The 27,378-nt window shown below is 39.4% G+C and overlaps 2 protein-coding genes across 3 annotated transcripts; both read right to left on the bottom strand.

Annotated features, from left to right (window-relative positions):
- Positions 1 to 4,461: 4,461 nt before the first annotated feature.
- On the bottom strand, positions 4,462 to 12,608 carry LOC306733080 (glycine receptor subunit alpha-4-like; the record flags this gene model as incomplete). Its single annotated transcript, XM_079214271.1, has 10 exons — positions 4,462 to 4,722; positions 4,825 to 4,920; positions 5,398 to 5,556; positions 7,716 to 7,930; positions 8,027 to 8,164; positions 8,265 to 8,347; positions 9,169 to 9,392; positions 10,994 to 11,061; positions 11,812 to 11,939; positions 12,550 to 12,608. 10 exons carry the CDS (start codon positions 12,606 to 12,608, stop codon positions 4,462 to 4,464), a joined length of 1,431 nt encoding a protein of 476 aa, XP_079070397.1.
- Positions 12,609 to 14,045: 1,437 nt separating this feature from the next.
- Positions 14,046 to 27,173, bottom strand: aifm1 (apoptosis inducing factor mitochondrion associated 1). Of its 2 annotated transcripts, XM_079237070.1 has the most exons (23): positions 27,007 to 27,173; positions 25,467 to 25,597; positions 25,251 to 25,371; positions 24,243 to 24,350; positions 22,926 to 22,997; positions 22,659 to 22,730; positions 22,475 to 22,555; positions 21,604 to 21,675; positions 21,436 to 21,507; positions 21,272 to 21,343; positions 20,766 to 20,884; positions 20,534 to 20,664; positions 19,951 to 20,041; positions 19,677 to 19,761; positions 19,525 to 19,601; positions 18,982 to 19,090; positions 18,763 to 18,870; positions 18,557 to 18,645; positions 18,336 to 18,476; positions 17,684 to 17,826; positions 14,882 to 15,006; positions 14,607 to 14,797; positions 14,046 to 14,510 (listed from the first exon to the last, which is right to left on the bottom strand). In XM_079237070.1, the coding sequence occupies exons 1-23, from the start codon at positions 27,092 to 27,094 to the stop codon at positions 14,439 to 14,441; spliced, it is 2,370 nt and encodes a 789-aa protein (XP_079093196.1). In that variant the 5' UTR covers positions 27,095 to 27,173; the 3' UTR covers positions 14,046 to 14,438. The 2 variants fall into 2 exon arrangements, with proteins under 2 accessions (XP_079093196.1, XP_079093195.1); XM_079237069.1 differs by lacking the exons at positions 21,272 to 21,343; positions 21,436 to 21,507; positions 21,604 to 21,675; ... (1 more) ...; positions 22,659 to 22,730; positions 22,926 to 22,997.
- Between the last annotated feature and the right edge of the window lie 205 nt (positions 27,174 to 27,378).

The following is a 27,378-nucleotide window of genomic DNA, read 5'->3' as shown; positions in this document are numbered from 1 at the left end:
CTCGCATACACATTTTTGGTGGCCCAAGTTTGACTCATTTCATTTGAATAGAGGTTCATCATTACTACTAAAAACACTATGAAAACCATGTGGCAGCTTTCACATTTGAGCCCTGCCTTCATTAGTCTGTGCACACCATTTACTGTACATATGTAACTGTTTTCAGGATCACTAGAAGATTTATGTAGTTTTGCTCTCAATCAAAAATTGAATTTGTATATGGTCAAATATGTCCACCTCAGTCATTTGTTTTTGTTGGTGCTCTATTATATTACGCCCGACAAATATCCTGTTTCACTCTAGTTTAAATTACTGCAATGGGAATTTCTTCCCACTTTTATACCTCTTTTTGTTGTCAGTTTCTGTATTTTGGATTACAGAGAAAATAGAAAATTGTAAATTGTGACTTTATTTATACTGTACATTGTGGTTTTCTTACATATTTATTGCATATCAAAGGTTACTTCACTTGATAAGGGGCTACAAGGTATTTAAAAAATGTAGTATGGTCATAATGTGTGGATAGGGGAAGTGCAATCAGGAGGCAGTGTAATTTTCATGGTGCTAGACCCCTCCTTGCCTCGATGCCCCCTCATTAAACAGCATTCATACGTCAGTGGTGCAACTCAAAACAACCTGTTGGTGCTTAGAACCATTTCAACACAGTTTGGTGGGAAAAGAAATGGAACGATGTCTTTGTACTGTATCGAGCCGATAAATACAAAATCTTTTTAAAATGTTTTGTCCATTTTATGAAATTCATATTCAATTCTTGTGAGGCAGTCATGGTTTTATGATGAGCATTCGTAGTAGTTGTAATTCTTGACACTTTTGCAAAGACTTTTAGGAATGTGACTTTCAATGATGTTGAGGTTTCGTTTTTTTGTGTCTTCTCCTCATTATTAGTATTATTTGAAGGGTGTAATAATGCTCTTTTTCCTCTTGACTTGTTTGATTTATGCTGCACTTATTGTTTAAAAAAAAAAATGACGAAGAAGAAAACCTGAGCCAGACCTGTCTTAAACCCCTCTGTGATTTTTTTTTTCTGTGACATATTGTATTGTTGTTGAAGAAAATAAAATGTTTTGATAAATTATTCAACAATGAGTCTTTGCCTTTGATTCTCTCTGTCGTCTCACTTCTCCACACACGTTTCCACAGATTTTGAATCTGTCCGTATTCAGGCATGCTCTCCTTAAATGAGGTGCTTGATACGAAATGTATTCGTTATCAGTTCTTGGGGAAGTAGAGGGGATGCAGAGATTTCACAATTTCATTGAAAAACCTTTGCAGCATGATTCAAAACTATTTTGCATGTGATCTGAGAAAGTTATATTCAACCCCAACGTATATAGTACTTGATCGATGTGAACATGAACATCATGACTCGGAGTCCTCCAGATAGAAATTGGATGTAAGTGTATGTTTTGCTGTATGACCACATGGTGGTTTCAAAGAAGGAGGGTGTGTGTGTGATGGAGGCTGGAGAAAGATACTGACACTAGTGGGACATCTACCCTCAGATACTGTGTGTGCCTTCTGCTGATCTTTACTGATACAATAACTATTCTACTCTTTTCTTTTGCCTATCATTTAAAAATGTTCTTCAAAGCTCTGTCTAAAGTGAAGCAGCAGAAGCGCCCTCTGCTGTTTGTTGGAGAAGTGAAAAAGCTGACAGCATCTGGTATTTCCAGGCTGCTGACCAGGCAGATTATCAAAAATATCAGTAAATCAAAATACAAATACATTTCAATTAAACGTCCCAAAAGCCCCATTAGACACTATGACGTTGTTATGACTATTTATGAGACACTATGGTATGGCATTCAATTCTGATCTTTTATGACTATACTATAGAGACTATGAATTGTTTTATTACATACTATAGTTTTATATGACATGCTATAATATCACTTTTTTATGAACATTTTAGACATACTATACTCTGCCCTTTTGTGATTTTTAATGAGATACTTTTCATATTTTATTTCATGACTGACATTTTTTTAAAGAAAGGTTTTATGACATACTATGCAATGTCAGAGGGCCATTGCACTGTTAAAACTGAGTTCCCTTTGAATGCAATGTATGGCATGCCATATCATGACTTTGTAGTGCTTTTTTTTTTACTTTGCCCTTTTTTAACTTTTGCCACCTTTAAGTATACTATGGCTATTATCTGACTTTTTTTACATAATTTGCAGAGAAATGCTGAACTGTGACATTTTGTGCGGATCTTGCTTCATTGCTTCAAGTCAAACAAATCCCAAACAAAAGTGTTTGGGATAACTAACTCACACTGAGTTGGTTTAGGCTGGTGTTTCACAGATCATGTAGCTTTCATGTAGCTTTCAAGTATTTAACATTGCATAATAAGTTTTGTGCAAATAATTCATAATATATCACAAATTATAGCAACAGAAACCAATAGTACCTCACCTCACATTGAGTTAAATAGAAAGTATCTAATGCTGTAGTCATTATGTGGCCTATAGAGGGCAATGTTGCTCACAGATATAAAAGAGCCCACAGCGACCTCTAGTGGCTACAGGGACAAAGTCTCAGATGAGAAGCAGTGAAAGTAAATTACAAGTAATCTATTTTCCAGGTGCTGTATGAGATTTATAGTTGAGATTTATAAAGATAAGCTTAATGTAAAAATAATAAATTAGTAGGATAAAGATGTATTTCGAATTTTTAAAGACAACATATTATGTGAAACAAATTCTTTGTAATTATATATCTACCCTTCAACAATGATGTAAAGTTCCTAATACTTAATCAAAAATAAAATGTCTTTGTTACCAAACATTATTGTTTTAAATTAGCCTTGATGTCCGCAAATACTTCAACAGTTAAATATTAAGGATACTAAGGATAATTTATGTTTCACACAGACACAGAAGTGCTTATGTATGCACTGCACCTCCTACTGTATATGTGACAGCAACTCAAATCAAATATGAATATGACAGCTTCCTTTTATGAGATGATTTATTTTTAAAAATGAGACTAGCTGTCTAAAGACACGCGTACAAATAACTGATGAAATAGCAATATTTTAAAACCCCGTACAGTGTGAAGCACTGAGCTGATCATGGGAATCCCTTTAGGTGGAAGAAAAATCGAGTGAGAGTTATTGAACTGCTGGTTCGATTCCTCTGGCTGGAGAAGATGTCATAGTTTGATAATTTGAATACCATAGCTGATATTTAAGTTTAATTCCTTTTGATTTAGCTTCTGCCATGCTGTTACAGAGGAAAACAGGTTTTCTCATATTACATAGGGATACAATGAAAAATGATGATTTGAAAAAGGGTTATATATAATAAAGTTCACACTGTGATGCATTCAGTATTTCAAATTAAAGTATTTATTTATTTTATATTGACCCAACAAACAATTTCAGGGGTTCATTTGTTTCTAAAGAACACAATTAATAAATAAATACCGAGACAATGTATTCTTTGTGTGTAACTTAGTTGAGAATTGTTAAACATCAATTCAACACCCCTTGTGCAGGCCTCAGGAGAACGTTAAACAACATGTTTTGATAATCTGGCCAATATGCAGGTCTGAAACTGAAGACATGAACAGATAGATTCGGTTGATGAATTATAAAAAGATGTACTACATGTGGCCGTGTGTGTGCCATGCCATTATATCAAATATATAATAGTCACATCTAAATATTTATGGAGAATGTATCCTTCCCTTCTTCAGGCATTACGTATCACATTTAAATATCTTAAAATGTAAAACACATTTAGAAAACAGGTTCATCCAGTTTTTTTTCTTTCTTTCTTGTTTTTGTTTTTTTACAGATGGGCTTCCTTTTGGAGGGTTTGAAATGTAAACTGTTAAATATGTTGGATTATATAGTATGTCATAAAACATTTGCGTTCTATCTGAGATTTCTGCAACCTCCAGAGAAACAAAATATATATTTTATGCCTGTAAAGAATCAGTGAGAAACACAATGGAGTCGCGACTGTTTGAGTGTAATTCCTGCTTGAGATGATATACGCTATCTATGAAACATGTGGCTCTGGTCACATGAGTCTACTCTGGTAAAATAAAAAATAAAAATGTCGGCCTGGTGAGGATCTGCAACACTGAAGCTACAGTAACTGCACATATGGACGTTTTTCCCATAAAAGTGTGATCTGGTATACTTAAGATGCCGACTGTACACACATACTGTACACTGACGTGGAGTGCATGAAGCATCAGTGCTGAGAAAAAAAGTGCATTTCTTTGGAAGTATTAAAAAATTGAAAGAAACTGATGAACTCTTCCATGTCATGGATGTCCCAATGGCACTGGACATGCAGTCACAACGCATCTGGCGTGGCGCAGCTGAGGACTCTCTGCCTTTAAATGTTTCAATGAAGAGAGCAGAATCGAAAGGTCTCCAGTGTCTTTACAGTCCTCAGTCGTACATATTGTACAGTTGTATTGTCACAGCGCGGCCAGAAGGTCTTCATGTCGTAGAACTTTGTATGTAAGCCAGTAGAGGACGTTAAACATGAGGAAACTCATGGGGAAAAGCGCTCGGGCAATGGTATCGATCCTTTTTGCTCGATCCACAAAGCGCCTGCGGATGTCATAGAAGCCTAAACCGGGAGGTAAATCGGCAAAAACCGGTGTTGCATCCATTTCCGGTGCACCTCCGAGTCCAAAACTCTGGAAGAGTAAACCCTGCTGCGCCAGCTCCTCCTCCTGGAAGGAAAATACAGCACAGAATAACCATCTGCTGTCAAAGAGCTTCAGTGATGCCTGCGATGGGCTGCTGGTAAACACTAAACATTAAACAGTACATACCCTGACACAGGCCCCGCACTGCTGGGCTAGGTTGCCATGAGGTGCATTGTTTCCTGACATGTTTTTTCCTTTCACCTTACTGTCACCGCTTCCCTGCTGATGGGGGAAACGCAACACACACATTGAATCATCAAACAGACTGCATCACAACCCTGACAAAACTCCTGTGTGGTGCACAGCGATCTTCCTCAGCAAGCAATCATCTTTTCAGTGGCACTGCATGGGCCCAACTAATACATAAATATATAAAGGATTCAAGCAGATGTTGCATGTGTTGTGGTATAAATGTGACACGGTATTAATAAATCCTGTAGCTGCTGTCACAACGCTTCATTGAGGAAATACTTTATATTCAAAGCTGATTTGGTCGGCTTCTTCCTCTCCACATGTGAGGCAGCGAGATGTTCAGGACAGTCGAATAAGATGATGGCTTGAATTTGTTACAGGTCAGTGCTGCCTGCGCTTCCCGGCTGGAGTGCAGCACACAGCTGAGTTGTGGCGCTCGTGCACAGCCGGGCCCAGGGAATAGCAGGTGACAGTCGCCCAGGGGGCGAGTGGGTCGGTTGCACTCACAGTTCTGTGCCTCTGTTGCTCCTTGAGCTTCTTCCGCAGTCTGAAGAACTCCTTGTGCTGCCGTGAAACAAAATTAACGGCCGCATACTCCAGCAGTGCAGCAAACACGAAAAGAAGACACACCGCCATCCAGATGTCGATGGCTTTCACGTAGGACACCTGTGACACCGGGAAAGTCACATCAGTGAAGCCACTCAGTCAGCATTAGCATTCAGGCCATGTTGAGCAAGTGACATGAACGTATTACATTAAGTTATACTTCACTTAACAACTACATTTAACCACACTGGATATACAAGGCTAAGTCTTGTAGAAAAAAATCTTACACTGATAAAAAATATCCTGCTTGATCATACAGTACATGTATTACATAGAATAAGCAACCCTGGTTTTTGTATGAATGACTTACTTTTGTGTATGCAACGAATCAATTTTCCAAGTAAAGTTAACCTAATTTGTCAAGCAAAGTCAACTTAATTTTGTAAGTTAATTCAACTTAAATTTACAAGCAAATTTAGGTTGAATTTACTTACAAAATTAACTTAAAAAAAATAAAATATTCATTATGCAGATGGCCAGTGTTGTTAGAGTGCAGTTGATGTATTTACATGTATTATGATGCAATGGGTAAATAACTAACTAATAATAATCAGGTATTATATACAATAATATCTTCTGCTGAACCAGTACTTTTAGTTTGAATACTTACAGTAGAGTTCTAAAAACAATCGTAACTATTGCTAAACAATTATCTATGCTTTTGCTGGATTAGTTTTACATTGTGGCATTCCCACATTTATGTAAGAAAAAGGAGCTGTGTACCTCTTCCACTACTGCATTATTAACCATGCATGCAGTCCTGTCTATTTCAATTTCTAGTCTGCCATTAATAAGTCATAGAATATTGCGCCAAAAATGTAATAGTTTTGTATGTTGTGAAAAAAGTCATAGAAAAATGAAAAGCATCGATTGCTATATTAATGTCATAGTATTTCATTAAAAAGGTTAAATTATGTCTGAAATAAATACTGATAAAGCACTGGATTGTATGCCAAAAAAAGTCATAATAATGTCATAGGTTAGGTTGTTGCAAAAAAAGAATAATAAGTAATACAAAATAAAGTATAGAATGTCAGAAAAATTGTATTCAAAGTAAAAGTATAGTATGTCAAGAAAGAGTATTAGAAAATATCATAATATAGTAAGTCCTATATATGTCAGAAAAAAGTCAGAAAAGATCGACGGTAAAGTAGGTTGTAAAAATGTTATTAAAGTCATAAATTGCTATGTCAGCATCGTATGTCACCAGAATGTCAGAAAAAGGTCAAAGTATAGTGTGTTATAAAAATGTCTTTAAAAGTAATAGTACACTGTGTTACAAATAAAAGCCATAGTATACGACTTCTGAAAAAAGTAATTTCAAGGGATGTCAAAAAAGGAAGGCATGGTATAGAATCAGTACAAATTTAAGAAAAAAGTAATAGTATAATATGACTTTAAAATATAATAAATAAAGTCGCAGTATATTATGACTTTAAAATATAATAAATATAGTCATAGTACAGTATTTCGTAAAAATACAAATAAAAGTAATACAAATATCATAGTCTGTCCTATAAAGTCAGGAAAAAGGCATAGGTATGCTGTTAAAAGGTCATTAAAATTCATAACATATCAAGCCATAAAAAGGTAATAATATAGTAGACCATGAATAATTAATGACAAGATATATATACTATAGCAAGCCATAAAAAGGTACAAATATAGTATACCATGAATAAGTAATAAAAAAAGCCAGAGAATGTGGTTAAAATGTCATTAAAACTCAATGTATAGTATGCCATGGAAAGAAGTAGGAAAGTAGTCATACGAATCAGCCATTAAAAAATGTCATATTATAGTCCGTCAAAAATGTCATAGAAACATCATAGAATAATATGTAGTAGAAACCCATAGTATGTCGGAAAATAGTATAGTATGACATAAAAAGTTCAGAGTATAGTATTTCTTAGAAAAAGTAATATAGTACTTCATAAAATGTCCTAAAAAGTCAGTTTATTATGTCATCGGAAAAGTTATAGTATAGTATTATGTTTAAAAAAAAAGCCATACTAAGCTCATAGTTGATCATAAAAATGTCTTAGTAAAGTTTGTCCACAAAAAGTAATACAAAAATAATCTTAGTATCATAGTATATTGTGCCAAAAAAGCTAATATATGGTACATCGTAAACAAATATCATAAAAAGCCATCGTAAAGTCATAAAGCGTCATAGTATAGTATTTCATGAAAATGGCCGCACACAAACCGTGACTAACCTTCGGCAGGGAGGCCCTGGAGCCAGAGCTCTGTGTCGTCATGGTGAGCACTGTAGTGATGCCCAGTCCCACTCTAGCCGGAGCCGCGTCCATGTTGATCCAGAAGGAGACCCAGGACAAAATAACGGTGAGCAGGCTCGGTATGTACATCTGGATGAGGTAGTAGCCCATCTGCCGCTCCAGGTAGAACTTGACCTCAATGCAGGTGAATTTACCTAACCACAGGAGGAGATACAGGTGCACACTGACATCTTATTAGAGGTTTATTGACAGGATCTATCGAGGCTGCTCCTCGGCAGGTCGTCCCGTACCTGTGTTGTAGTGCTTGGTGCAGTAGCCGAGGCCTTTCTCCTCTTTCAGCACAAACTGAGGGAGCGTCAGATCATCGGCCACCTGCACTGCTCCCACGTCCAGCCACTCAAAGATGAGATCGTTCATGGTGTAGCCAACTAGAAGAAAGACAGAGCGAAGGTGTATCGTTTGCAATGATGACAAAGTCTGTTGCGAGTGTCGTTGTTTTTTAAAGCCGGCCTTCAAAGATGAACTCACAGCTTTCGAGCTGCATTGTACACTTCTGGCTGTCCATGGGGAAGTTTTTCAGATCCATGGGACAGGACAGGGTAAGTGTCAGTCTGGAACACAGAGACAGCAACAGCACAAAGTTAAATGAAAAAGTTAAACGAAAAAGTGATACCCTCACACACCAACTCACGAGGGAAGACCCAGACAACCTAAGCCCACAGCCCCGTCTCACTGAACATCTTCCTGCACTCTTTTTCTTGGCCTTTTGTTACCGAAAAAATATGTCATCGCTGCATCACTCTTGTTTCTTATTTATTGACACACAATGTCTTTCGCTGCTCATTTCTAAGGACCCCTCTTCTCTTTATTCCAGCGAGGACAAAGTTAAGAATCTCACACAAATGAGAAATACTGCAGATGCAAATGATCTCGATACAGTGGCTGGCTGTCTGTGCGTCAGGGAACATTTAGGACCCTTTTTAGAAAAGGGTGCTAAGTGTAACTTGGCACTTTCAGCGTGAACCTGTGGTTTAGGGGTTATCATTACCAGAGAAGCAACTGATCATTTAGTTAATGCTTAGCGTATTTGCTAATAGGGCTTCATACATTGCTTCATCTTTCTTATATTCTAATGAAAACCATTACGCTACAGTTCCCCCCTGCTTTAGTGCCACATTGCTGACCTGATTCAGTCTTAGCCTACAGTTATTATTCACAGTGGGTGTTGGACAATACAATGACAACTGAACTGAACTGGAGTGAAACAAACATGTTGCAGGACCGTATATTTAGAGGTTAAGACTGCAGCTCATAGAGCTGGAAGCTCAGTTGGCCACATAACAAACCATGGAGCCAGATTTCAAATGCCTGATAGAGATAGAGATCTTGGTGCATTATTCAGCAAAATTAGCAATTTAAATAACAAAATCACCTGATGCTGTAGAGGACATTTCCATTCTGGAATATACGAAGCAGTTTGTTGTCTGTTGTAACCTCGTGAAAGTTTGCTCCCTTTTCGTTTGCAAAGAACAGGTCAGGCTTCCAAATGGAGTCCAACATCGAGGGGTCGAGGTCCAGAGAGTCGTCCGGATACTCTTTATACGCCAGTCGAGGGTCATTCCACTGCTGTCGCAGAAATACATTGAGCCGGTAATCCTAAAGTTTGGAGTTAAGTCGTAATTGGAAGTTAAAATAGTTATAAATGACTTAAGTGGCATTTGTGGCACGTAGTAGATGTGTGACTTTATTAGTGCGGTGGTCCTGAGAGCCTAACACACTGCAAATAACACACAAATAGCTGCAAATACAGTCATCATGTGTTGTGAAATTGGTGAATATGTGTTCTTAATATGCTTATGTTTTGTCTATGTGTTGGTGAAGTATGGTGTCCTTTCAAGAAACCTTGAGAGAGGACATCGGTCACCTAAACAGGAATAAATGACATGCAAGAGACACGTGAACCTGCAGCGGTTCTCAGCCGGCAAGGAGCATTGTGTGTGACCAAAAATAAATAAATAAACACTGACAAAGAGACTTGAGTGCTCATAACCTGAATGACAGAACACTCCACTTACAATGTCATCATTTCAAATGTGATGGCTCTCCCTAGAGGTATTTTATAAAAAGCACAAGTTTTTCTAAAAAATAAAAAACATGTCCAACTCTAAACACTTTCCATGGGCCGCATAAATAAAGGAGTTCCTCTTATTTGACTTGAAACAAAGAGATGTGAGAATCATAGCTGACATTATGTAATGAACTTACAAGACAGTGTTTACAGTCATAAATTAGTCATAATCTAACGGCAGTGTGTTTGGCATCATGAGTAGTGCTTCGAACAGAGGGAGAGGAAGAGTCTGATAAACATACTTATTTTTTACTTTTTACTCTATTTATACTCCATTTCTTTGACAGCTGGAGTTATTAATTACTTTCCAGATTCATATTATTGCTGATTCTATCATTACAAAATGTAATCAACAAATAAATAATGATACATTATTATAAATAAAGCTGCCAAGCCAGCAGTTTAAAAAGGTAGTTTAAATTAGCCAAATCTTTTCCTGCATAACTGCAGGTTTACACAACAATTAAAATCTAATAATATAGTATATTATTCTGAAATGAGGCGTTCTATTTAATACTTTTACTTTCGGTACTTGAAATATATTTTTATCCTAAGACTTATGTACTTTCGCTGAAGTAAAATATTGAATGCAAGACGTATTTGTAACAGTAATTCTACACTGTTGTGTAGCTATTTTGTACTATGTTGTAATCAGTATTTCTACTTTGTTTAGTGATAGAGTAGCAAAGTAAAAGTTCTGAGTTCTTCTTCAACGAGTGTTGAAACATGATACTCAACTTTTGTGACAATAATCAGTAGCACATGTTGACGATGAATATGAAACTGGCTACTGCAGACACCTGAATACTTTTTGAGGCATCGTTTTTACAGTATTATCTGACTAAGTCCAAGGGAAACGTTTTAAATCTAACTCTCCTTAGCCAGAAGATTACTGATGGTGGAAGCAGTTATGTGAAAGCACAGGTCTACTTCATCTAAAGCCCGATTGTGGAAAGAATCCACTGACTCACTAAATGTGATATCCTGAAGACAATTGTAATGCATGTTGGCCTGAGGACCTGAATTCGTTGCTGAATAGTTTGCAGAAGATGCAGCGACACCTGAAGGTCACAGTGAAGACAAACAGTCAAAACCATGTGTTATTTTTCTGCTGCATGGAAATTCTTACCATAGTGGTTTCGGTGATGGATCCGAAGCTGTTGATGAAGATGTTACAGGTGACATTGACAGGAGGACCTGGCAGAAGCAGATTGTCATCACACATGATAGTCGCACTGGATTCCTAAATACCACTGACAATGTTTTCTGAGGGGATCACATGACGCAATGAAGCATAAAGAGCAGAAAGACATGACATCTGCTTGCTCTCTTCATAATGTGCCATGCTTTGTCCTGATAAACAGACTTATCACACATAACCAGCATGAAATTGTGTTGTCATTTCCAGTACGTTATAATTAGTATAGTACATTTTTCGACCAGCGAAACTTTAAATTTTTCAGGGACTCCTTGCCTTAGTGGCAATGATTTATTGATTCTCCTTTAGTTACATTAGTGTATTTATAGATAATCAACCGTGATTTACCTAGCATGCACTGACAAAGATGTGGAGCAAGTATGAAATATATATGAAATGCGACCCCAGAGGCTGAGGGGGGAGCATGTCAGAGAGAGTCTGCTGGCTTCACTCAGATCAAGATTGGACTGAAATGGGCCTGTGGGGTAAGTGCATATTTCTGACAAATATGAAAGAGAAGTCTGTGCAAAAACACGATGACCGCCGGCTGCGGGCCGGCATAGAAACAGTAACAACGCACGACAAAAAGGCTCCTGTGTGAAAACATCACAGCCTGCAGGACCCCTCGCTTCTAACCCATCTGTGAAGGATTTGTGCTGCTTCACTGCCCAAATTGGGACGCAAATCCCACTTTCCCCACACCTGTCCTAAGCGAGGAGATCCTCCAACCGCACGCCGCAGTGTGTTACCTTTGAAGTTTGGTCGGATGCGAGCGTCGTAGCCAGATGTGCGTCCCATCAGTTTGTCCAGAAAGTCAGATGGAGAGGGCGGCTTAGCTGCCCTGCTGGGGAGCTTCATCTCCTTACAGAGGACAGACCTGCCAGGTGACAGGACAAGCTGCACTGGATGTACTGATAGTGTTTCCTTATTTAATATTTAATATCTCGAATCCTTCTTCAGGAAAGCATTTATCGAATTTGTACTAAAGGTGTGCAATAACTGTAATTTCTGCTGGAAAAGGTGTTTTACTGGTTGGCGACACGTGTTTTGTAATTTAAAGGTGACATAGATTATACTTAACAGGGTTCAGATTAGATGTAACTATTTACGATATAAGTATTTAACATTTCTATACAAAGACAATTCAAATTATCTTTGAAATGACTTTGGCACACGTCTAATCGCCTCAAATCAAACACAAGCTTCTTGTTTTCTGTTCAGTCAATCCTGTATCTGACATGAATGCACATTTCACTTAATTGTTTGCATTCATTTAGAGATTAAACATATGTAATGCATCCAATGCCAAGAGAACAGTCATGTTGATGTGCCCCTTGGTCAAAGAACCACAGAGGTCATCTAATGTCTTCATACGTTCTAAATGTCAAATCTTTTTAAATAAAATAATTGCATTTCCAACACACTGCCATGGCAAACCAAACAGAAAATGTATCCAACAAATAGTACAACTTAAAATAGTCTCTTACCTGCCTTGCAGAAATATGACAGATGACGTCCACAGCATACATGCGATGTGGAATAGCATTCTTCTTGGTTCGTAGAAACAATAGATGTAACACCAACGGAGGGAAGAACAAATGAAAAAGAAAAGAAAAGCAGAGATGCAGGAAACTTGTTGTTGCTCCTGCAGCCAGGCTCTGTCTTCTGGGCTCAGCCGAGCCACCCTCCCTCTCTGGAAGTGTAAAATACAGGAAGCTGCTGCTGTATAATTCAAAATGCCTGTGTTTGTGTGGACGACTTCAAGCTTCATCTCTTTTTTATAGCCATATGCATGTTCAAAGAATTACTGCAAGAATATTTAAAGCGACACAACCATTTCCAAGGCAGAGTGGCCCACACTGCTCTCCCTCATGGCACCAGATCAGACTTGATGTTTTCCTCTTTTTTTTCTTCTAATACAACTATTTATCCAAATACATACATTAATAGACACGTGTATATATATTTTAATAAGGCATTATGTTTTCAACACCAGAGATAAATTATTGCAAAAAAGCCAGTACCATCAGTATATAATGTCCAATAGATAACATGTGTTAACTCATCTTTAAATTAAAAACTTTATTGCTTAAAAGTATGAGCATCCTCCAAGACTGCAGACTGAAAACAGAAGGATAGCAGCAGAAACACAAGATTGTTGATGCATTCAGAAGGGAGATGGACGAGGACACGGCTCTCCAATTAATTTAAGTGTAACGTGTTTCTGTAAGTGTCAGTACACAACCAGAGGTTATGCATCTTTAACAGAGCTGTCCAACGTTTCTGGTCTAATTATTTCATCTTCAAATCGGCACGCAAATTGAAATATAAAATGTGGAAGCTCATGTTTATTCCTCCGTACAGAGGGGGAGGCAGTTCAGCCGTTTACTCGTGCAAAATTTATGTCAAAGAAAGCGATGGGACGTTATGGCTGCACGTGTTTTGCCTCACTTGAAAGGCCATTCCACACTTCGCTCTGGAGCCCACAGTGTCAAATAGGATAAGAAATGTGTGAGAATACAGAACATGAACGCAATCCTAATAACAAGAAGCCCACAGCGAAAGAAAAAGAAAAAAAAGCCTATTGTTTCTGCATGCTTGAACAGTTTTACCTCCGGACAGGATTAAGTAGGCCAAGCTTCATTTTAATGTTGCTCTTGTTGCAGTGCACATTGACTTTGCTTAATTAGATCGTACTTGTACATTGAAGTGTACTTGTCAGATGCCCTTTATACAAGCCTGCCTGTGCCCAGTGCTTTTAGCTGAGGTTAGACCTGTAACATACCTCACTCAACTAAAAAAGGGCAAAGCTGTACGACCGAAGGGAATTTGTGAAGCAGTACGCGATGATTAAAACGCTTCAGGACAGATGAGCTCAACCACACAGACTTTAACAACCGTCACAGCTCAGAATGCAGGTCAAGTTACACGTCGTCATCATCAGTGATAATATCTAGGAGCAAAATGAAAATAATTGGATCACTCCATTTTAAAAATAGCCTTTATTGCAACTTCTCTCACGACAAGCTGCCCTGATCATACAGAGGAAAACAATAATCCATGCTCAGCATTTTCAGCCTGGTGTGGAAAAGCAGAAGGACAATCACATCTTGACCATGATGTTTCGAAAACACGAGCAAAACGCTGTGTGGAAAATGAGACCCATTTTTCCTGGATAGAAAAAAAAGAGAAAACAAACAAAAACAGGTGCAGCAGATATAAATTCCAAATATGAAAAATATCTCAATCTTTTACATGAATCCCTCCTGTTTTGTATGCATGATCAGTTGTGTCTTAAAGACTGTGGCAATGGCTGCCAGAGTTCAGTTTTCACATGATGCTCCCCTCTCACAATAAGTGCCCGGCCACCACCATCTTAATCGTCATGGATGTTGAACAGTTTGGCCACTTCGTTCAGATCGGCATGCTCCTCTCCATCCTTGATGATCTACAAACAACAAACGATCGACGATGACCAAATCTATGCATTGAATCTTACTATGAAACAAACCGCTTTTTTTTTTTTCCTGACGAAGTCACATACCTTCCTTGCGATGGGCATTCTGTTGAACACGTTCCACAGGATGATGCCAACCACCACTTTGTCTCTCAGGTAGAAGATGACTCCTTTTCCGTACTCGTCTTTCTGATGCACCGCAGCGGGAGCCGGCACTGGAGAGGCCACCGGGCTAACAGCCGTGTCCTCCGTCTCACTTTCTGACCGGATCCCAGTTCCTGCAATACATTTAACACGTAAGGCTAAATCTGAGCCTCTGTGTATTTTTTTTTTGCTTTCTAGGATAAAGGTTTCAGAAATACCTGACTTCTCTGTAGCAGCTTTAGGTGTATCCTTGTCTGTGGCCTTGGCAAACACTCCTACTGTTGGTAGGCTGCTGTCAACGATCCCAATTGCCTCGTAGCCGACGTCAGGACCCAGGTCACTCCTGTGAGAAAGCAGGAGATTGGAAAGCATGTTGAGGAAATCATTTGATTCAAACCTCTCAGAGAAAGAAGCATTCTTTCCCCATTGATTTCAATGTCCTCCACTTTACACTTTACTTTAGTGCAAAATGGAATTAAAGACCAACTTAAAAAGAAAAAAACGTTATGACAAACAAATGGCTTTAAGCCAATATTAATCTCTATAAAGAGATAACGGGACAAAACTTTGGTATCTGAAGCATCTGAGAAGTAATGACCAATCACATTTTAGCGGCATTGGCTAAAATACAATCTCGGAACCCGTCGGCTATCATCTGATAACGATTTAGTTTATTAACTGTTTATTTATCTGCCTTTATATGCAGATATCCGTTTATAGAGATGAGACACAATAACCCCAAAAATATTGTCCGTAGCCCAAGAGGCTGAAATCGACAGCAGATGGGTTCAGAGATTGACACTGCAGCTAGAAGTACTGCCACTTTGTGCAAAGGATTGTGTCAACTGTATTTTCAAAGCAGAAAAATCTTCTGCAAAATTCAGTTGAAAATAGTTTGCTGAAGTTTATCCTCCAATGTGAAGCGCAGCAACTTCTACATCTCAAAACTTTAAGTCAAAACAGCTACCATAACATTGTGTATGTTTGTGTACCTCACACAGCTCCTATTCTAACACACACACACACACACACACACACACACAAACACACACACACACACACACGGCACTTGTTAGCTGTGAACGCCTGTGACAACCCACCACCACCACCTGATTTCAAGCTGAAGTAACGTCACAATAAATGACCCTAACAAACTACATGCTGTGGTAATTCTGCCTAGAGAGCCTGTAAAACAATGTGGCATCACCTAGGAACATCCAAATCAGGATTGTTTTGGGAACCTGTTAGCATTTTTTCAGTGTTACTGAGCTAACATTCCTGCAGCTGTAAGCAGCACTTAAAACTATAACGTAAAAGTAAATGAATAGTGAGTTTCACCATTTAAAATGTTTGAAATGTGCTTAACGTACGTTTGTATACAACATTAGACAATACATGGAATATGGAACGGGGGCCACTTGTACGTTTATGATAAGTTAAAGGGTTCAGAATGTTTTCAACCTGGACCCTGTTCTCCCATGTTAGTGTCTCGGCGAGTAATGGGGACAACAATTGTCCCATTAGTGTCTGACAACTCTATGGAAAGGACTCTACAGAGAAATAAAATGTTTTTCTTTTCGCGTCACACAGTTTGTTTGGTATTGTGTGTCACACTTGGACAAGTCTTGATCGGAAATCTCGCGTCACATCCACATTGTCAAAATCAGCTAACTATTCAGCCATCACATTGAAAATCAGTCCGCTGTGTGAGTACTTTTGTTAGAAAACACAATGTCGCTCTCCCATAAAGTTTCTGGCCGCAGAGACGCACTCAGCTGTGTTATGCACTACTGGCAAAACTGGCCGGTGGCTGGTTAAAGGCAGTTAGTGAGGAGTCTGAAGGCAGTCATCAGTATAAAACAGCTACTAACAGGTCCTTGAGCATGCAGATACAACTGGCCACTCAAAATATCATGCTGCTTGCTGCAGCAGAATGCAAGATTGGTTGTGGAAAAACAGAGATTCACAATCATTTAAGGATGCACGCACGAACACAAGCAAGCAATCGCATGATTCTCCTGGCGGAGCTATTTATAATAAACGGAGAGGTAAGAAAAATGTTATTTCTCTGTAGTGTCCTTTCGATAATGTTGAGACTACCAGTGACAAATACAAGGACTTTTAGTGGATGTAAAATAGTGGTGCGCAATTGTGCAATTACCCAATATGATTATAATGCAGCCAGTGATCAGCTGCAACATCTTTGCTCAATACTGGACCAATTTAAAAGAAATGGTGTTGCATGGAGCATGGGGAAACGACGCTACCCCTTATAAAAAGATCTTCAAACAAACTAACTGACCAGCGCTGCTGAATTATGATGTGGTGTTTCCAGGAGGATCACAGCAGCCTGGATGTGCAGACACATTACACTGGCATTCATATAGCAACATATCATCTGCTGGTGACTAAGTAACAATAGTTTGTCTACTGCGTTTGTTGTTTTTTTGGACTGCAATGAACCCATGTCAACAGCAGTAGGCCAGATTTCACCAGCTGCTAAAAACAAGTAGACACTGCATTCATCTGTGTAATGCGGAGCGCATGCCACACGCTAGCTACATCTTTTGGCAACGCCCTGAATATCTGGTCCAGTGATGTTTTTGAAAGAGATATTAAAAGTATTATGGGCTTGAAAAATGCAACCCTCTGCTGGAAACCCCGACCCTAATGTCCTCTAAAGGCAGTTTAAATATTTTAGAACTTAATGGTATTCAAGACTTCAAAGCAATCATGCATGTACGTCTGAATTCTAAAAGGATTCAATCTGAGTCATTTGCAAAATTGTACATGCTGCCCCAGTGCCCATTTATATAAATGCAGACGATGAATGTGGAACAGTGCAATCAACAATTCAGACCGTCCCTCGCATTCACAAATATTTTCCTTCATTTCCACTTCAAGCTGGTTTAATGGCTTGCAGCTACAGCTCTCATTTGGCAAACGGTTTGAATTTGTGAACCATGAAAACCTTGAGCTAGCATCACAAGCAGGACATAGGAAGTACCCCTAATACCCACCAGAACATGGACTGATGCCAGTAGGGTTTGTTGGCTCCGGTCATGTTCTCTCCTGCTAGTCTTCCACTCACAACGGCGTGATCGTGGTGCTCCACTCGTCTGCGGCCCAGTCTGATGTCATAGAAACACGCAGCATCTCCTGCCTAAATCCAGACAGAAGGGATTGAGGATATGTGGGATGGATTAAAACGACAAACTACACTGATCTATATTACAATTGCATTACGCGTCTAGAGAGGTGCATTGCGTCTAGACTATGACCCAATTGTACCTCTAGGGGGCACTATAATAAAAGATATGACTGAAAGATACATTTATGAAACCTCGTCTGTGGCTCCCCTTGCACAGTCAACATTATAGTACTTTTTTATCAACTCAATAAAAGTGGATTGCCATGTTTACAACTTTGTCTAGGTGAGTCATATCACTAAGAAGTGTCTCAGCTTTTCAAAGGACATATGATATATTTCAAATTGGCATATGGGGGTTCAACATCAACAGCAAAATGTTTGACACAACTAGTGACAAGCTTCTCTCAATGAAGTATAGATGGACTTTAATTTTCAAAGCCAGTAAAAAAGTCACTGTTTCAGTAAGGCATGACCCAGTTGACTGTTGGAACACTTCCACGACCTTATGATCATTAACTTACCACCCAAATATTGGATCTAGCTTGCAGCTCTGCATTGACTCGAAAGCCACCAAAGTCAGAGTCCACCTCCAGACCTGCTGACTTCGCAAGGTCGACATTGGGCTCCAGGCCAACAGCTGCAACAATGTGGTCAGTTGTCACCTACAAGGTGAAGCACAAGATAATCAATAACTCATGAGTCATTTCCTGAATTACACTGGGGGAAAAAAACCTGGACCTACCAATCGGCCATCCTTCAGTTGGATTTCTAATTTTTCATCTTTGCAGACCACAGATTTCACCAAAGCTTCGGAGATGATTTTTACACCCTCTGGAAGACAAAATGAAGAATGTGTGATAAACAAAGAAAAGATAAAAAAACATTTTCTAGGGATGTTCAACTAGATATGAAGGTTTAGACATGTTGCAGTACAAAATGGTCATCAACCTTTCTTGACTTTTTCTGTCGTCCAGTTGCTCAGATACTCAGGCAACACTTTTCCCATGTTGCCCTTCTCAGGGAACATCTGTATCACCTCCAGGTCAACCTCAGTTGCTGAAGAAAAGGAGAAAGAGGTTGAGTGATACGACAACAGGGCAACAAATTAATTCTGTTAAACCTTAATCCTCTATTCTGTCATTTTCTCATCTTGACCAGTAGTCTTACATCTCCTGCCGAGGGCACAGGCCAGCTCGCTGCCCAAGAAGCCGCCGCCAATGATTGTGATCGACTTGATGGTTCTGGAGACCTTATCCAATGATTTGAAGTCCTCGACCTGCAGAGGAGAACAACATTCATATCAAATTTACTCCTTTTTTTAGTATGGTAACAATGAAGGGATTGTAATAAATGAATTATAAGAACAGTGGACCAACAAAAGTAAATGTTGCACACACTTAATACCTTTGGAGTTACGGAGCAAAGTATCTGCATTTCGGGTTGTTTCCATGATTTTAGCATAAAAAAGGGAAAACTTTGCATTGTTTGAGACAAAGCTATACAATTATGACCTATTCAAGAATGGCAGAATGAAGATCCAGAGAATTTTTTGTTGTTTTAACACCTCCAAACAACATTCTCAAAGTCTCCATAATGTCATACCTTTACTTTTACTCCTACACCCCAAATGTGCAACTTTTAGTATTTTGTACCATCAGCCAGAATTTCCAAAACTGAAAGGATATCGCCCCCTTGTGGCTAAACACTGACCTTGCGGAACAACGTTGTCCTCTTCATCACCTCCTCTCCTGCTCTTTCAATGACCTGTAGATTTCTAGGCGCACCACCTGAAGGCAAACAGTTGAAATCAGCTTCTAGAAAATTAAAACTACATGTATTACATACATTTGAGAGAGGCTTACCTGTAGCAATCAAACACTTGTCATATGAAATCTCAGTATCATCGTCCAGTTTGATTTTGTTTCCTCTCACATCCATGTGAACCACCTAAATTGGATTAAATCATGTACTGTTGTCAAACATCTCAATCAAGTCAAAAAGAACATTTACATCAGCCAATGAAATTCCTCACTTATGGTATATGAAAACTATTAATACTACTATAGTGCACTGTACATAATCATGACATGCCCATTGTAGTATATGACCGTTTAAAGAAAACAAATGTAAACCAACCTTTCTGCCGGTGAGAACTGCCACTCCACCATTTTCTGCACCATTCAATTCTTCTGCATTTATGTAGAAAGATGGTGGCTGGAAGTAGATACTGAAAAATAAAAACACAAAAGTATTCAAATCTTTGAACATTTTTCTTATACAAAATTAAATAAAATATTTTAAAAATATGGTTTGCCAAAAGTAGTCGTATCAATGTGAGTTGGTATTACGGCAATACCAAGTTGCAAAAACACTCTTTCTTGGGAATATAAATCATTTGCAGCACGGGAAATTATGAAAGTTTTGTTTGACACCAATAGTGTTTTTTTTGTGAATACTGTAAAAAAAACGGGAACCCAGTAAACAGAGTTAGGTGATGATGGTTAACACGAACAGTCAGGTCCAGCTGAATAGAAAAAAGTGTCACCAACAAAAACTCTAATTTTGCAATTAATCAAATAAAGCAAAGAGGTGTCCACAGGACAACTGTCTAACTCAATGTAATAACCACCAATACAAGCATAGACATATTGCAAGAAAGGCACTGCGAGACAAAGAGTTCAAGAAACCAAAAGCACACAATACATGAACTTAAACACACCTCCTTTCTTTTCCATTCCACTGTTTGAAACGCAGTGTCTCCGTCACACTGGGATCATCAGAGAACCACAGTTCCTTAGAAAGAGGCGGTCTCATGTATGGGGGTACTGGCTCATCAGTCACAATCAATACCTGGGAGAAACAATTTAAAAAAAGGAAGAGACAGTACATGAGGACAAAACACGGATGTAACGTAGAAACTCAGCAAAATGAATGATGCACTGAATGCTGACCCTGGCACCGGGGTCTCTGGCTCGAATGGACCGGGCAGCAGCAAAAGAGGCGGTACCTCCACCGATAAGGAGGTAGGGGGTGTGTGAGGGAAACTGGAGCAAGGCAGGTGCGGAGTCTCCTGGAGTTTTCACAAGAGAGCAACAGCAAGCCAGAGAGAGAGAGAAAATAAAAAAAAGAAGAGAGAGAGAGAGAGAGAGACAAAAAGCAGAAGCAGGAGAAAGAGACAAAGTCAGTGTATGATCTTGGATGCTCATCAGTACCCATGACAAATACACCTGAAAGGAGTAAATGGAAAAATAAATTAAATTCTTCATGTAAGTGAGATTAACCATTATCATGAACCCAAACAATGTAAAAAGACATCACAAGCAAGGGAAAAGCTGTAATGAGGAATAAAATGTTAAAAATCATTAATAGAAAAAAAAAAGGTGAAATGAACAGAATGGGAAAAGTATCGCTGTCCACCCGCTTCCCCTCTCCAACCGAGGCCGGACTACGGTCTTACCACTCTCTGCCACAACTTCCGGTTGAGGCTCGGCTGGCTCTGCTGCGGGACTTTCTGCTGCTGCTGTAGGTTCTGTTTGTATAACCGGAGCATTGACCAGTTATGACACAATAAACCCGTGGATGTGGTAAATGTACATCACCATGCACAGACTGAGTGCTTACCACTCACTGCAACAGGTGCAGGGGCCGGCTCTGTAAGCTCAGCTGGGCACAGCTCAGAGGAGGGTGATGGTTCTAATCATATAGTGGCAAAGTTACAAGATAACCTTGAATGTGCACTCCAATTGAGTCAATTATTAGATCAGAGTATCCTCTCTTCTCAGATCTTACCCTCCTCAACTACAGGTGCTGCAGATGGTTCTGCTGCCTCCTCTGGGGAAGCTTCTACGACTGGCTCATCTGCTGTTGAGGCAATCCATACTACGGGTTAAGATTTCATTCCTTTAGAGATTATTGAAGGGGGAGACCATTAGGATCCATGCGTTTCCTCGACTTTACCCTGGGAACATTCTGCAGAGCATGCAAACTGAACAACATGTGGAAGCTGCCCAATATGTGGTTATATTCTACAAAGACGCTCATACTGTATGCCATCAAAGAGCCGAGTATGGGATTGGAACCTTTGTGCGTGTTGATGACAGTGTCTCACTTCACTGATGTTTAAAGTAACAGAGACCTTTCTGTTAACTCTGCTGTGAAGACCGTTTGTATCTTAGACACAGTATGAATGAAGTTTCTAGGTAAGAAATAAAATCCACTTCGAAGGGCAGCTTCCAGCTATAAACAATAATGGCAGACAAAATGTCAGACAGGAAGGCTTCAATTTTCTATCACGACTATAACAAAGCACACCAGGAGACAAGATAGTTCTGGAAGACACTGACAACTCCAACGACTGTGTCCCACAAAATAAGAAATATTAACAGGTGCAGAATGAAGGTGAGTAAATACGTGTCCCAGGTTGTGCAGAAACTGAAATAAAAAATAAGATACCCCATTCAAGGGAGATTAACCGTTATCTTTATCTGAATCCAAACAATGTGAAAAAGACATGAACAGGTAAGGAGAAAAGCCGTTATGGCAAAGCATGGTAAAAATATAAAGTAGGCGAAAAGGTGTTTGAAATCAACATTAACAGAATGGGAAAAAGTATCGCAGTCCGCCCGTTTCCTCTCCAACCGAGGCTGGACTACGGTCTTACCACTCTCTGCCACAACTTCTGGTTGAGGCTCGCTTGGCTCGGCTGCGGGGATTTCTGCTGCTGCTGCTGCTGCTGCAGGTTCTGTTAGTACAACCGGAGCAGTAACACGTAAGGAAAAAACAAACCCTTTGATGTGGTAAATGTACAACACTGTCTCCGTGTCCGGGTCTGACTGAGTGCTTACCACTCTCCGCCACAGGTGCAGGGGGCGGCTCTGTGAGCTCAGCTGGGGACGGCTCAGAGAGGGGTGATGGTTCTGGTAGTATAGCGCCAATATTACATTAAAACCTCTAATGTACACTACAGACAATATCTGAAAGACTTCATTATCGGAGCTGTAGTATGTATCTACGAGACAGACTCAGACGGAAAAGCAGAGGTGTAAATGGCACCTTAAAATATTTACAATCAAGTAAGTGAATCAGAGTATCCTCTCTTCTCAAGATCTTACCCTCCTCAACTACAGGTGCTGCAGATGGTTCTACTGCCTCCTCTGCAGTTGCTTCTACCACTGGCTCATCTGCTGTTGAGGCAATCCATACTACGGGTTTAGATTTCATTCTTTAAGAGATTATTGAAGGGGGAGAAAATCAGGATCCATGCGTTTCCTCAGCTTTACTCTGGGAACATTCTGCGGAGCATGCAAACTAGACACAATACCACGTGGAAGCTGCCCAAAGAGAGACGTACATACTGTATACCATCAAGCTGTGCATAGTGTTGGAAACAGCTGTGACGACTTATTTTAGGCACAGCATGAAAAGGTTTAGAGGTAAGAAATGCAATTCACTTCAAAGGGCAGCTTCCAGTTTTGAACAATAATATGATACTAGTGGGAAATAAACATGTTGAGTACTATGCTAGGACAAAGTTTCACAAATTCACAGAAAATGTCAAACCCCATTACATCACAAATATTACAAAGCACCCAAGGAGCCAAGATATTTGGAGAAAATACTGACAACTCCAACGACTGTGTCCCACTAAAAAAAGAAAGATTTTGAGTTCAGAGAGGAAGTGAGTATGTGAGTATAACAGTTGTACTGAAACTGTCCAGGGTTAATGTGAAAGGTTAGAGGACACAAAGTAAATGGAACCGTACAGAACACACTGAGCATGACACATGCATCACTAATGCAAGAAGGTGAATGAAAAATAACAGATGCAACGAGAGGAAAAAGTCACAGTTTATGCAGTAAACTTCTCAGCTTCTGGGTAAAGACAATATAAATTAAGATTCCAAAGAGCCTCGTGTATAAAACATGCCATCACCATCAAGTGCATCTTTAACATATTACATATGTGAAACAATTGTGAAAAGTGTAATGAGTTTTGTTTACCGATTTGAATGGGCTGTTTGAGACCAAAAAATGAAATCATGGATTTCGAGAATTGCATATTTTATTGCCATTGCATGTGAATCTTTGATCATTTTTGTACCCTAAAAATATATCTTAGGAAGACCAGGAAGACATTTAAAAAAAAAAAAAACTATGCACTTACTTACAATATTTTAAATAACTTTAGTCTCATTCTTTGATTGGACACAGAGTGACCCAGGTGTGTCTACCCTCACTGTACCACTTAGTGTCCCCATTTCTGACGCCTCAGTTCTCTTTTAAGTACATTGTGTGTACAAAGTGTGATACTACTACTTGTTCTGGAATTATGTGTACTTAAGTCCTTTTTTCAAATACTTTTTGGTTCAAACACACTGTTTTTACAGGAGGCACATGCACGTAGGGGTATAGAAAAGTATGCAGCCAACCTGGGGGTGGTTCACTCGTTTCAGTGGGGGCCAGTGTTTCAGCATCAGGGGCGGGAGGGCTCGGCTCTTCTGGTGAAGGTGCTGCTTGAGGTTCTGGCTCAGGGACGGCTGGTTTATCAAATCAGAGAGAGAACAGGATTTAAAGCATGCGATTTAAATTAATCTACTACTAATTTAAAATCAGGTTGTTTTGCAAATCCTACACTTAGACCAAATAACCTCTAACTATGATTTAAAAACAAAAACCTTTCAGTCAACAGTGTCACAGCAAATACTTTCCAGGCATTTGACCTCAAACAAGAATATCTTCATATTCTTATCTTAACATTTTATTACATTTGTTTGTATAGTGGGCTTGAATGAGTGTGCCACGTCAGAAATTATGAAACAATGCGTTTAAATGAGCATGAATTGATGAGAATTGGTAATTAGCATTAGTAACGGCACAACTCAAAATTGCTTCAAAGTAATGTATTATATAATCTATTATTGAAATGAATAACACTAGACAAATTGTACATGATTCATACAACAGGTCTGGACTATATGTATGTGTACATAAGTGAACATTAAATATACAAGAAATTTGGCAAGTTCTCCTAAATCCCTTGTGCAAGCTGCTTAAGAACTAATCTGTTCATGTGAACATGTGTTCTTGAATGATGCCCAAAGTTCTTAGGATGTTTGTAGCTCATTCACAGCGCTTTCTTCACTGTGGTGAATATATCACGGTTAAGTGTTCCTGCCTATAAACGTATTAACAGAGTTGGAGTTTGATCTATAAATATCAACTCAAATGAGATGGGTATCATTCACCCTCTGTCTCAGTGGCTTCCACAGCTAAAACAAAACTAATCACAACAGTGAAACTCTTAATTGATCACTTCTGAAAACACATCACAGAGGAATGCTGTGGCTCTGATATAAATATCTTAAGAGTTGTTTGTGGATTGAAGTTAAAGGGTCAAAGTTTTATTATCACAAAAATCGGACAATACATCTGCTCACCAGGAGGCTCTGACTGGATGGGTATGGCTGGTTCCTCTGTGGCTTGTTTATTTGGTCTGGAAGAAATTTCATCAATACGGTCCTGATATCTTTGGCTGTCTCCCTTGACAGTTCGGTATGCCTGTGAAAACAGACAAGTGTATAGCCATTAATATTAGTTAACTACCTGCTTTTCAATACATGTACTGTACGTTATGACCAACAACGCTAACTCACATATACTCCACCACCAATGCAGGTTGCTCCAACCAGAAGAATGTACAGCTGGTTATCTCTACCTCCCCCTGCAGGCCCAGTGGACATGTGAGCTGCAGGTACACATGTTGGTATCCTGCCATTGTTTAACCCTGAAAACATTGACAAAGAAACAAAGATTCTGATTAGTCAAAACTGCATTCATTTAAGTCAAACAACCTTAATGTTGGTCAGAAAAGTAATCCAGACAGTTCGATTGTAGTCGGAGTACATCTCCACGTCTTGCATTATGACACACACACACACACACACACACACACACACACACACACACACACACGATTAATACACTCAAATTAGACAGTTGAAATGTCTCAAGTTTTTGGTTAACATTACTTATTCTTGTAGGGGTGAGCAGTAAAACACTCCAACTGGTGCATTTGATATGGCTGAAGATGCACTACAGTCTCTGTTTATGTTGATCAAGCTCAGTTTGGCACTACATGATTGACAATGCCACTTAATCAACTTATATATATTAATACTTCATAACATCTCATTTGGTTGTATGACACCAACAACTACGAGGCGACATGTAGCAAGCATGACACTATGTTTCCTTTCTATGGTTAATATAACATGTGTATGAAGGTGACTGTTGCATTGCTATAAGGGATTGTTCAAGAAGAAAAGTTTGAACTGTCTGTGTCAATGCTGCTGGATATATTTACAGAACATGCCTGCTGACGATGAAGACATGTCTTACTCCAAGATCTTCAACATTAGGCATATTATGCAGATTCCAATCCAAGATAACATTACATCTCAAGTCAACATAAGCTTGAACTTGGCATTCCCCAAAATGAATAGACTGGTACATTATGCTGCTCTGTGTGCTTGTAAAGTGGGTTACATAAAGATAAGGACACACACACACTCAATTTGAGTTGAGTTTTGAGACATGAATCCTCATTATGCTCAACGTTTCTCATGAACAACATGCACTTCCTTCAGTATTGTGCATTAAACGCATCAACAAGGGGATACTGAGCACTTTGCACATGCTGTGCTTTATACTCTCAGGGTCACAGGAGACTAACTCTCTCTCTCGGCCTCTGTAAGCGTGGCTAAATCTGAAGGGACAGAGAATATGGCGCAATAACATTATTAATACGCAGACTGAAAACCAGCATGTGTGTCAGTAACACGAGTTTATTTTTCATTCACTGGCGTTGCTTTCTGGCAAATGTTCAGGCGAGAGCTGCAACCAGCGGCGTGCAATACGGGTTGAGCTAACCCAACGTTAGTTATGGACATGTCATTGACTGGTTACTGCATGTTGCCATTTGCTAATTTGCTCAGTTAATGTTAGCTTTGAAACCGCCACACGAAGGTCAAAATAGCCAGACTGGGCCATGCTAAGGTTCTCCGTGCAGTTTAACAACCAGTCGACATTGGGGGATATTATGTGACAAGCAATGCGGGTTTAAATTGAGACAAGCTAACGGGAAGACACAAAGTCCCTCTCCTAACGTAAGGCTAAGTTACTTAACTAACTCACCTGCTCTTCTCACATTCTGCCGGCACAGAGTGGAGGAGGCTCGAGCCAGGGGTGCAAGCTTTTTCCATACAGTTTTACATTTCAGCATTGTGGCTCAGCTCCGCTGTAACGGCTCCCAGTTTACTAGCGGACCTGTCGGACACGAACACTGGCTAGTTAACGTTAATTAAACCCTACAGCCAGCACGCACTGACAAACAGCAGCACCGCGTTACGAGCCAAGGCCAGAGACAGGAGACAGGTCATACGTTTCAGGGGAGTCATGGGTAATGGTAAAGACTCTTTGAACGTATGAGATTGATCCCCCCATAGAAAACAAGAGCGCATAACGGCATTGAAAGAAAGATGGCGTCGCCGATGATATCAGTGTGTT

The sequence above is a fragment of the Taurulus bubalis genome (genome assembly GCF_910589615.1).
Source record: "Taurulus bubalis genome assembly, chromosome: 2".
Classification (NCBI taxonomy): domain Eukaryota; kingdom Metazoa; phylum Chordata; class Actinopteri; order Perciformes; family Cottidae; genus Taurulus; species Taurulus bubalis.
This window is presented reverse-complemented; position numbering and strand designations above follow the sequence as displayed.